Source organism: Physella acuta, unplaced genomic scaffold, assembly GCF_028476545.2.
Source record: "Physella acuta isolate Inbredline_101_S28 unplaced genomic scaffold, ASM2847654v3 ptg000522l, whole genome shotgun sequence".
Classification (NCBI taxonomy): Eukaryota; Metazoa; Mollusca; class Gastropoda; family Physidae; genus Physella; species Physella acuta.
Window position 1 is genome coordinate 53,921 of NW_026732041.1, and position 12,352 is coordinate 66,272.

Genomic DNA, 12,352 nt, shown 5'->3' on the forward strand with positions numbered 1-12,352 from the left:
AGGTCACCCCCCGCTTGAGCTGTGAGCCAGTAGCAGACGGTAACGTCTTAAGTTTTATTTTCGTCTATAGGCCTACTAAACAAAACTTGGGCTAAAGAAACAAAAACCCCCAAAAAAAAAACCACCAAAAAGCTCCGTTGTTCTACGGGACTTCCCGATTTGATTTTCCCCATTGTAAAAAAGTACCTAGGGTGTAGTTTCTACGAAATATTTTCTAAATATAATTTTACTTTTTCTCAGAAGCCGGAAGGGCGATGTACAATTGAGTTACTGTTTTGCCTCTTACATCTGTTAAAGCTAGGATTTGGGTGATGCTATCTCCCTTTAGATTCGAACCCGTTCAAATAATATTTAATGAATAATTAAACATCTAATTAAATTTAAAAAACAGACTTGTATTGTCATCGAAGTGGAACGTATCTGGAAAGTTTGAACGAAATTGCTGCATTAGAAGAGGGTCAAAATTTAGTTACAAGTTTTGCCATAAGCCACAAACAAACAAACAGACGTTGCGAACTAAATAAAAGCTTGTGGAAAAAAAAACTTTCTCGGTAGAAAAAAAATCTGTTGTAATATAAATTAGCTATAACAGACTAGTCGAAATCTAGACTCAGCTATATCTGGCTAGGACGAAATCTAGACTATATTAAAATCAGGTATACATGGCTAGACAAAATCTAGACTATATTAAAATCAGGTATACCTTGCTAGACAAAAACTAGACTATATTAAAATCAGCTATACCTTGCTAGACAAAAACTAGACTATATTAAAATCAGGTATACCTTGCTAGACAAAAACTAGACTATATTAAAATCAGGTATACATGGCTAGACAAAATCTAGACTATATTAAAATCAGGTATACCTTGCTAGACAAAAACTAGACTATATTAAAATCAGGTATACCTGGCTAAACGAAGTATGTGTGTTGATCAACTTCTCTGGTCTAGGTAAACATTTACTGTATAGATAGGGTTGTATACACGTGTCACGTGGTTAGGTAGATAAAAATCTACCTTCCTCCACCACAGCTGTTTGAGATGCTCTGAAAATTTGGCTCTTAACTTCAGTTCATGTCTCTTACCTCAACACTAGTCACACACACATACACACACACACACACTTCAGTTCATGTCTCTTACCTCAACACTATCACACACACACACACACACTTCAGTTCATGTCTCTTACCTCAACACTATCACACACACACACACTCTTCAGTTCATGCTTCTTACCTCAATACCAGTCACACACACATACACACACACACACACACACTTCAGTTCATGCTTCTTACCTCAACACTAGTCACACACACACACACACTTCAGTTCATGCTTCTTACCTCAACACTAGTCACACACACACACACTTCAGTTCATGCCTCGTACCTCAACACTAGTCTCACACACGCACACACACACACACACACATACACACACACACACCTCAGTTCATGTCTCTTACCTCAACACTAGTCACACACACACACACACACACACTTCAGTTCATGCCTCTTACCTCAACACTAGTCACACACACACACACACACACACACACACACACACACACACTTCAGTTCATGCCTCTTACCTCAACACTAGTGTAAAAAAAAATCGAGATTTTTTACAAATCTCGACGTTTTACACCTTCCTGAGTCAGAGAAACATAATTTTGCAATCTTGTCTGTGTGTGTATGTATGTGTGTCTGTAAACATGATAACTTGAGTACCGTTATAGTTAGGTTGATGAAATTTCATATATTAGTATTATATCAAATTTGTAGATCCGTATTAACTTTTCAGCGATTTCCGATAACCGGAAGTGGAACTTTTTCTACTTTCAATTTTTCAAAAGCCTATAACTTGAGTACTATTTCAGATAGATAATTGAAATTTAACATATAATTAAAAGATATAATTCACTGCCTTCTGTCAAATTTTGAGTAATTTCCGTTGACTGGAAGTAGTAATTTACGCTATTACCGATTTCTCAAAATACGCATGTGAATTTATGAAGTACTAATAATATCCCGCACTATTATGCACATTTTGTTTGACGTACACTTGGTGTGCAATTCATTTTTTTCTACGAGATTCTATTCTATTTTTAAAAAGTTTAAGTAATTAAAAATGGATTAAAAATATTGTTTATATCCCGAGTCTCCATCCCCCGTAGTGTTATATAAGAATTTTCGAGAAAGTTTAGGGGAGATCACTCTCGGTTGATTTTTTTTTTTTTTTGCATGATTACAATACTTTCTCTATACTCTGTATATACGAGAAAGTAAAAAAGTTCATTTAGTAACAGTTTTAGTTTCTTCATTAAAATAAGGCTAAGGGAAACAATCTTTAATAATATTCCAATAACTTGTTACGCATAACAAATTGTATATATTGTTACTAAGTTTACAAATCATTATTGATTTTTTTACTGAACTTAATTTATATAGAAAGTTTTATGATTGCATATTTACTTCTGAAATGTAGAGTTCGTAGAACTAGCATGTGACTCTTGTTTAAATTTAAAACGAAACCCGTATTTCTTTTAAAACTTAATTTGATTATGAATGAAATTTAACTTTTTAAAGCGGTTAAATTCATACATCTACAAGAAGGTGATCACTAGCTCACCGGAAACTCATTATTGTGTTCATACATACGCCAATGTGCTTCGATGAGACCAAAGCAACATTCTGCTTGATTATATTTAAACTACAAATGTGCATAAGCAGTGGCGTAGCGAGGTCGGGTATCACCCGGTGCGGCACGCAATGGTGTCACCCCCAAGAGGCGTAGCGACCCTTCCCGGGGACAAACTTTCAAATTTTCGATTTGCACCCCTCCCCCTCAAACTTTCGATTTGCACCCCACCTCGAACTTTCGATTTGCACCCCCCCCCCCACCTCAAGTTTTTCTCTATATATTTTGCTATTTTTTGGCTTGGTGTCACCCCCCTAAATGGTGTCACCCGGTGCGGTCCGCACCCACGCCCCTCCCCCCCTTCGCTGCGCCTCTGTGCATAAAGGGTAATAAGGCGCTATGAGTTTTGAGTTTATAAGCGGTGGGGAGGGGTAGGAGGGGGTAAGGATGGCTTAATAACTTATATTTATGGACACGCTTTATCGTTGCTCTAGCATCACATATTGCTCCACTGACGTCAAGTGCTCCACTGACGTCAAGTGCTCCACTGACGTCAAGTGCTCCACCATCCCATTGCTGCCGTATGACGCATATCTCCTCCACCATTACCCATCACATCACCTATCTTATTTCTCACATCACCTATTTCTCCCAAACCACCTATTATTTGACCTTTTGATCCTACTCTCGTCATTAATGCCCCTATCACCTATTTTATGACCTTTTTATGCCCTCGCATCATTAATGCCCCTATCACCTATTTTATGACCTTTTTATGCCCTCGCATCATTAATGCCCCTATCACCTATTTTATGACCTTTTTATGCCCTCGCATCATTAATGCCCCTATCACCTATTTTATGACCTTTTTATGCCCTCGCATCATTAATGCCCCTATCACCTATTTTATGACCTTTTTATGCCCTCGCATCATTAATGCCCCTATCACCTATTTTATGACCTTTTTATGCCCTCGCATCATTAATGCCCCTATCACCTATTTTATGACCTTTTTATGCCCTCGCATCATTAATGCCCCTATCACCTATTTTATGACCTTTTTATGCCCTCGCATCATTAATGCCCCTATCACCTATTTTATGACCTTTTTATGCCCTCGCATCATTAATGCCCCTATCACCTATTTTATGACCTTTTTATGCCCTCGCATCATTAATGCCCCTATCACCTATTATATGACCCTTTTGATCCCCACGCATCATTAATGCCCCCTATCACCTTCTTCTTCTTCTTCGTTCTTAATTTTTAGTGATAGAAGGGATTGAGCCTTATCTGCCAGAGGGTTGAACTCGAGGCTTTTTCGAATTTATCAACCACGAGCTTTTGCCGACTCGACCACGCCTCCATCACAATTAAGGATACGTGTCAACTGGTTATGCGCCATTGAGGCCATTGACTCCATTGACTCCCTATCACCTATTATATGACCTTTTGATGCCCTCGCATCATTAATGCCCCTATCACCTATTATATGACCTTATGATCCCCTCGCCTCATTAATGCCCCCTTTCACCTATTATATGACCTTATGATCCCCTCGCATCATTAATGCCCCCTTTCACCTATTATATGACCTTATGATCCCCTCGCAGCATTAATGCCCCCTTTCACCTATTATATGACCTTTTGATGCCCTCGCAGCATTAATGCCCCCTTTCACCTATTATATGACCTTTTGATGCCCTCGCATCATTAATGCCCCTATCACCTATTATATGACCTTATGATCCCCTCGCAGCATTAATGCCTCTATCACCTATGACCTTTGATTTTACTCTCGTCATTAATGCCCCCTTTCACCTATTACATGACCTTTTGATCCCCTCGCCTCATTAATGCCCCCTTTAACCTATTGAATGAGTTCTCGAGTCCGTTTCGAATCCTTGGATCGTCCTTGAGTCAACCCAGCTCTGATGGGTACCTAACTCACACACTGGAAATTAAAGGCGGCTGGGCATAGTGCTGACCACGCTATCCCTGCACATGTCGAGGACAAAAATAAACATGAGCTCTACTTTTTCTGCCCAATGGATCCCTAGGTCTAAAAAAATTTATTTTTATCACCTAGTTACTCCCCGTTACATCACTAGTGATTCACCTATTACACCAGCCTCTACTACTGCTCCCGGGGACGGAATGGCCTAACGGTAGAGAGCTAGACTGCAAACCCGTAAGACTTGAGTTCGAATTCCTGGTTCAGTTCAGTTAGTCCCTGAGTCCACCCAGCTCTGATGGGTGCCTAACTTACGTTAGGGTAAGTAAAGTAGGCTGGGCATCGTGCTATCCCTTCATATGCTGAGGTGACAGGAACAAGTGAACTCTACTTCACCTGCCCCATTAACCGTCATGTTTGGAAAGTTTCACTCCCCAAACATCTATTACACCACCCCCTACTACTGCACCTCTTCTCAATGTTGACTCCTCTTCTACCTCTCTCCATAAAACAAAACATGTATCCCTCTTCTAAAGCATGTATAAAAAAAAATATCACCGCCACTCATCAACGTAATTAACACATACTCCAGCCTCAAATCCATACAACATGCGTATGTAGGTCCTACAACACATTTTTAAAAACCTCACCTATACTTAAGCATACATATTTTTTTATCCACGCCTATACTTACACATACATATATTTTTTCCCCAAGCGTGTTGAAGCGATGATGTGTATTCTGGTAATGTAGTTGTTCCCTTACAAACAAAAAAATTTCACTTCTCTGTGTTTTGGGGGATAGGTGAGTTACACTTTCTACGTGAGAGGTGACGTCTTACTCAAAGCACGTGCTTTTCGTGTACACTATACTCAACCATTCGAATGTGAGGATATGTATCATTTGTGTACTTACATAAGCACAGTAGAGTAAATACTTTCTCGGATGTATGTGTTGTATGTTTTTAATAAATTATGTTTTTACTTTAAAATAAGAATCTCTACATTTTAAGATCTGTGTAACTATTTATAGCGCTGTGTTAGCATTTGTAAGTTATGAGTAAGTAAAGACTTGCCATTATATAGGGCAATGTGTGTTACATAAGTTATATATTTTTTGTGTAATTCATTATTGAATAGGCTACATTTTTTGTAAGAAGCCTCATATAAGACATTAGCTTTATAATGGATGTAATATTTGATGCTAGATTTGATTAATTAAAAACTTTGTTGTTTGAGAAACAGCATGAACATGTGTATAGTTCTTGAATAGGTCAGACCTATTTTGTCGATTTAGAAGTGGAATCTTATGATGTATCTTTCTATAAGTGAGCTGACCTGAGGTCTCGTTCTATCAATGAAACGACCTATGTCTCTTTATGTAAGTGAAATGACCTAATGTCTCATCCTATAAGTGAGATGACCTAATGTCTCTTTATGTAAGTGAAATGACCTAATGTCTCATCATATAAGTGAGATTACCTAGTGTCTCATCATATAAGTGAGATAACCTAATGTCTCATCATATAAGTGAGATGACCTAATGTCTCATCATATAAGTGAGATGACCTAATATCTCATCATATAAGTGAGATGACCTAATATATCATCCTATAAGTGAGATGACCTAATATCTCATCATATAAGTGAGATGACCTAACGTCTCATCATATAAGTGAGATGACCCAATGTCTTGCTCAAAAAGTGAGATGACCACACACCTCGCTCTATACTTGTGATGAACCTATTGTATCGTTCTAAAACCGAGTCCTTCAGGTCAGACCTATCGAGTATTTTTGAACACGTCAGACCTTAAGTGTTTGTTTGTTTGCGAACGAAGAATGCGTTCAGTATTTCCTACATAGATGTTGACATACCTTGTGCTAGAAACTAAATGGAACACAGGTAGAAGTTTCTGTCCTACTAGAGGAATTTCGTGTTTGTATTTACGTGGGGAAAACGTTTCAATATTTTTTTGAAACGGTTGCGGTTTTACGGTCACGTTGACCTGAGTTGAGACACAATCTTCTTTAGGTCATCTGCTTAGGTCAAGTTGTGAAATTTATTGGCTTGCGCGTTGGCGTCTGAAGACTCTTCGTTTTTTTTTTCTATTTCTTATCAGTAATCGTGCGGTATTTGGACAGCGGGCTGTAATCGATTATTTATTGCCGTTGGTTATCGTTTATTTCGGTTATTTGTCTGTTCTATTTTTCATCGGTAACCGTATTCATAGGCTGGTTATTATCTTTATTTATAGGCTGGTGATTAAATGTCAAAATAATTAATCACAAGTTCGTATTCATGCCTTCATGGTTTGATTACTGTGCCTTTTTAGATTGGTATTCGTGTTAATAGTATAGTGTTGACCACACTATCCCTTCATATGCCGAAGTCACAGAAACAAGTGAACTCTAGCTCACTTGCCTCGTAGACCGTCAGGTTTGAAAGGGAACTATACTTATTCGTATTAATTGTTCAGGCATCAATAATTGTACCATTTTAATACTAATAGTAATCGTAGTCGTGTCTACTGTTTTACAGATCGGTAATCGTTATGTCACCTTCTGATGCCTGTTTGTCCGTCTACTGTCCACTATTTCCTATCTTAGACTACGATTATAAAAGTCGATGAAAAATTTACCATCGAGTACGGTGTCATTGTACCTTACTTCAAATATTACATTTGTATTCTTGTTTTGTAGATTAGGTCACCCAGTTTCGCACGCTAGGTAGACCCTAAAGCGATAATCATTTTGGTCATTGTCTAATATTTGTAAGCTCCATTTAGTTATAAACCTCACTATCAGCTGCCTTAGTTTCAATACTTGTTAGTAGCTTATAAAGAAAACCATGTGACCATCGTCTCCTCTATTTGCCCCCCCCCCCCCCAGCCCCCACCCGCAAGCGTTAAACAGTTATCCTGGCTTAAGTCTCATCTCTTTACTACGTAGTCTCCTCTTAAACTAAATAAACCTGTATCCATTTCTGTACCATGCGTTTAATTAATTGTATTAAAAAATAAAAGTTCCGTTTCTTATGTGTGATGTTTTTTAATCTACCATGCGTTTTATTAATTGTGTTTAAAAAAAATAGTTCCGTATCTTATGTGTGATGTTTTTAAATCTACCGCTGCCCAGTATGAATGTATGACACTGGTCACTAGTTTTCGAACTTCCGGTACCGTCTCGTGAAGAAAATGCCGCACCAGTTGCTGGAGAATATCGAGGACTACTTCACCCTCGAGTCCAACAAATTCGACACTCTCCAGAGACAAATGGAATCCTCCCGGGAGTCTAACACGCTCAACTCCCGCCAGAACCAAATGGAATACTCCGAACAGTCGAATAGACTAGACACACACCAGAGGCAGATGGAATACTCCGAACAGTCGAACAGACTAGACACACTCCAGAGGCAGATGGAATACTCTGAAGAGCGTAAAAAGTTCGACACCCACCAGAGGCAAGTAGAATACTCCGAAAAGTCGAATAGACTAGACGCCCGCCAGAGGCAAATTGAGTACTCTGAAGAGTCGAACAGACTAGACGCCCGCCAGAGAAAAATTGAGTACTCTGAAGAGTGCAAAGAGTTCGACAGCCTCCATAGAAACGCGGGATTCTCGCAGGAGAAAAAGGAGACCCACACGTCTGTGCTCTACCATGAGGTAGGGGCGGGGAGGAAAGGGACGTCATCCACGCTTAAAGATAACCCGGTGAGTTTGTTTTTCTTGGGTTACCTTCCTTTACCCAGAAACCACCATTTCTCTTTGCAATGTTATTGTCTGAACTTAAAAGGCGAACATATGCGGCGTCGTATATTCAAATCTGATAATGTTGCAGACATTGCACTTTACCTATATCTACTGACGTAAAAAAAATATAAATCCACAATTTTGGGTATCCTTTCTTACCCCTCTTCACCTGTTAACTACCTCTTTCTCCCCCCCCCCCACCCCAATCCTATCACCCATAACAAAACTTCAACTAATGAAATGCTCAATCTTATGCATGAATACTGAAAATACTACCAACTTTTGCTAACAATAATGGTTTTAAACTATAGCGAAGATTCTTGTGTTTGGTTGCAAGTACGAGTACTTTTTCAACCCAACTTTGACCGTTTATAAAATTGTCTTCTACTCTGTTTATTTAATAATCTGCTGTCATTAGTTATAAACCAACATTTTAAAATACATTTTATGCTAGGTGTTTGATTAGCCTTTTTTCAATTTTTTTAATGGTCAATTCGCTTTCCTTGTTCCGAGATAGTTTTAATCAGGAACAATTCATCGGCTCAAACTTAAGCCATGTTTTTTTTTTTTTTTTGTCGATTACAAGAGACAGTTAACACGAGTATTCACCAAAACTAATTTACTGGATTTAAAAGTAAATAGACTTTATTTTTATACAGAAATTAAAAAAAAAAACGTAAAATCCTTTTACATTTTACGGTGTTGAATGCAAACTAAACTCGGCTTTAAAATATAAATCCCTAAAAAAATGTTTTCATTCCCTAACTAAATTAATTTTTTTGTTATCGTTCATACACTTGACAACCGACGAGTGTCCCCTGTGGAAAAGTGGATTGCCCGTTGTCACCAAAATCACCGACTTGAATGATTTCCCTTTTGTTGGGTTAAGCCCCTTGTTTTCTCCATAAGAGTCTTGACGTTGATCGGAGTAAGTTCCCCTTGTAGTTGTTGAGGGTGAACAACTCTTCACGACTTGGATGAGGAGATAGGAGGGTTGCTTCCCCTTGATGGACCCTAGAGTCATGTGACTTTCTGAAGACACGTGACATTTCTATGCGCGTGACACGCTGTTTGAAATTTCTAGAAACTGTTGAGCGTGAGTAAGTTTGGGAAAGATGGGGAGGGGGGGGGGGGTCAACGAACTGACGTCAAATGTGCACGTGAGCGACCTTCAACTTTTGAGCCTGGGCTGCACTAGGCTCAATGACGTAACACGATGCGTAAGAGGTCATCGCGAAATGAATCTCATCAGATAATGAGTAATGAGCGACAATCATACTAATTGTAGTATCAGTGGCCTGACCGCTACTAGATCTAGCCACTGCTAGAGTAGATATGCGCGGTCATGCGTTGCCATTCTTATTACAAACGATGTTTCGCCATCCCCTAGTTATGATTGTGCATCATTAACATCGCATGATTGTGATTGTGGCATCATTGTCATCGCGTGATTGTGATTGTGGTATCACATGATTGTGATTGTGGCATCATTGCCATCACATTATTGTGATTGTGGCATCACATGATTGTGATTGTGGCATTATCACCATCGCATGATTGTGATTATGGCATCATCGTCATCACATTATTGTGATTGTGGCATCATCGTCATCACATTATTGTGATTGTGGCATCGCATGATTGTGATTGTGGCATTATCACCACCGCATGATTGTGATTGTGGTATCATCACCTGATTGTGATTGTGCCATCACCTGATTGTGATTGTGGCATTATCACCATCGCATGGTTGTGATTGTGCCATTATCACCATCGCATGATTGTGATTGTGGCATTATCACCGTCGCATGCTTGTGATTCTGGCATCACCTGATTGTGAGTGTGCCCCCATCCCCACATAGCTGTAGTAACAAGTCCTCTCACGTACTTGACTGATGCCGCCCACGACGTGAAGTCGATAACTAATATTCCTTGGTAGATCACGTGGTTCCCGCCTAATCACCAGCCACACGATCGCGTGATCGTTATTCGATCTTCGGCTAATCTGTGGTGAGGGGGGGGGGGTGCATCGACATTATGAAAATCCATAACTCGCTTAGAAAATCGAGATTTCGTTGATATAGAATTCCATCAAACTTGGCATTTTTAATATTACATTTTTTTAAATGGAGGGAATGTACGAATAACAAAAACATGCCAGAAAATATGCTTAATCAATACACTGCTCAGATAGTATTGTTAGACTTTTTTTTTTACACAGGGCTTTGATTATTTAGATAACTGCATGATATTCTTTATCTCAAGCTGCAAATTCTATAAAACAATGCTTGTATTCAAATTATTATCAACGAATCTATGCGTGCGTTTTTGACAGACCTATTGGTTTCAAGCTATATAACCAGCGACGAATCAAAGTGGGAGCTGAAAAGGCTGTAGCCAGAGGGCCCCCAAAACACCTGCGTGTAACATACGTTGTTTATAAAATACGAGCCGACCCGCGGCATATCATACGCCTCTATTTAGTAGTTGTTTTTTCTACTTTTCAGTTATTCATAATTTGTGAATTCGACGCTGCCACTGAAAATATTTCTATAAAACACTATAAGTAGCTCGTTAAGGACGATAACCCACCCCCCCCCCCTCCGTTAAAGTAAACTCCACTTAGTTACCCCCCCCCCCCCCTACGTTTAAAATCGTTTCAAACTAAATTATCTGCCCCTAATAGTCGTCACTAAATCCGGCTCTGTTTGTAAACATTTAGAGTGAACCACAGCTCACCAGACCATGTGGGGGTGGTAGGGAGCGCGTTTACAGCTTGTTTTCTAGCGTCTCCCAGAAGAGAATTATATATAGATAGACTCAAGCGCCATCTCCCCCTACCCCACTTCCAGGTATTCTGAAACAGGAACCAATACACAAGCTAAATTTATTGTTTACAATATGTATTTTTGTTGCCATGTTGTTGTTTTTTTTTTTTTTTTTTCATGTTTTTCTTCTTTACAAACGAGTACTCTATGATAAAGTCGAGCTTAAAATAAGGCACTAGGATCTAAATAGTTGAGAACCGCTCGTCTAGAGTAGTCTAGACTAGACAATGCCCCCAGGTACCGCCCCCCCCCCCCACCCCCCCGCCCCCCCCCCCCCCCTGTCGTCCGAGGGCGGAACTTGTCGCCATCTCAACTTCCGTTGTGCCTGTGATTTTTTTCTTCTGTGTCCGCTCCCCTAACCCCCACCCAGGGGCCAACCATGCCACGAGAAGCTGGTTTGAAACTGCTGGATTTGTGTGAACACTCCACTAACGGACTGTGTACCACTCAAAACATGTTGGATACATTGCACGCTATCTCTTACAATAAAAAAAATAACTTAATCACTGGCAATTTAATAGTTTTGTAAAGTGCTTTTATGCTTACATTTTACATATTAGCACATATTACAGACGTGTGTATACTTATAGTAATATTTACTGTTATAATTAGATTGTATGGGTTATTTATTTTCAAGCGTGTATGCACATTTCTTCACTTTAAAATTCCCAGTAAATTTACTTAAAAATAATTCGAATTTCTCCGCCTACCCATTTCCCAGAATATTCCTACCGTAACCCATTGCACCTTACAGGCGCGTGATCTCTCGCAGACACCCCCCCCCCCCCTTCACCTCCATCCGCCACATCACTCAAAAGTGTTTTTTTTTTCTAACTAACACGTACCTCTTAACAGTGTTTGCAAATGATGGATTTTTTTTAAAAATATTTTTTTCATTCTTTAAGTTCAAAGAATTCTGGATCCGCTAATTGTAGCGTGCCTGTGTGCGCGTATAATCGTGTGTGTGTGTGTTTTTATATTCAAGCGTGTGTGTGAGTGTGTGTGACGTATATACTTTATCACCGGTGGACGCACCGCAACAATTATCGCCCCGTGGGTGAGGGAAGTTAACCGCTGACTGTGAACGTCACGACCAATGGAGGAAGCGCCGGATGTGGTGGCGATGTGAAAGCGGAAGTTGTGGTTTTATTGTCAGGGGACTCGGTTACATA

At 39.5% G+C, this 12,352-nt stretch overlaps 1 protein-coding gene across 9 annotated transcripts in view; it reads left to right on the forward strand.

Annotated features, from left to right (window-relative positions):
• The window catches only part of LOC131945075 (tensin-1), a 163,170-nt gene that overhangs the window by 32,019 nt on the left and 118,799 nt on the right, over window positions 1–12,352 (forward strand). The window contains exon 2 of one of the 9 annotated variants that reach the window (XM_059306057.1): window positions 7,739–8,313. The exons of the other annotated variants lie outside the window; for them this stretch is intronic. Coding sequence (XP_059162040.1) covers window positions 7,798–8,313 — 516 coding nt within the window. The 5' untranslated portion in view covers window positions 7,739–7,797. The remainder of the gene's footprint in view (window positions 1–7,738; window positions 8,314–12,352) is intronic. 9 annotated transcript variants of the gene reach the window in all.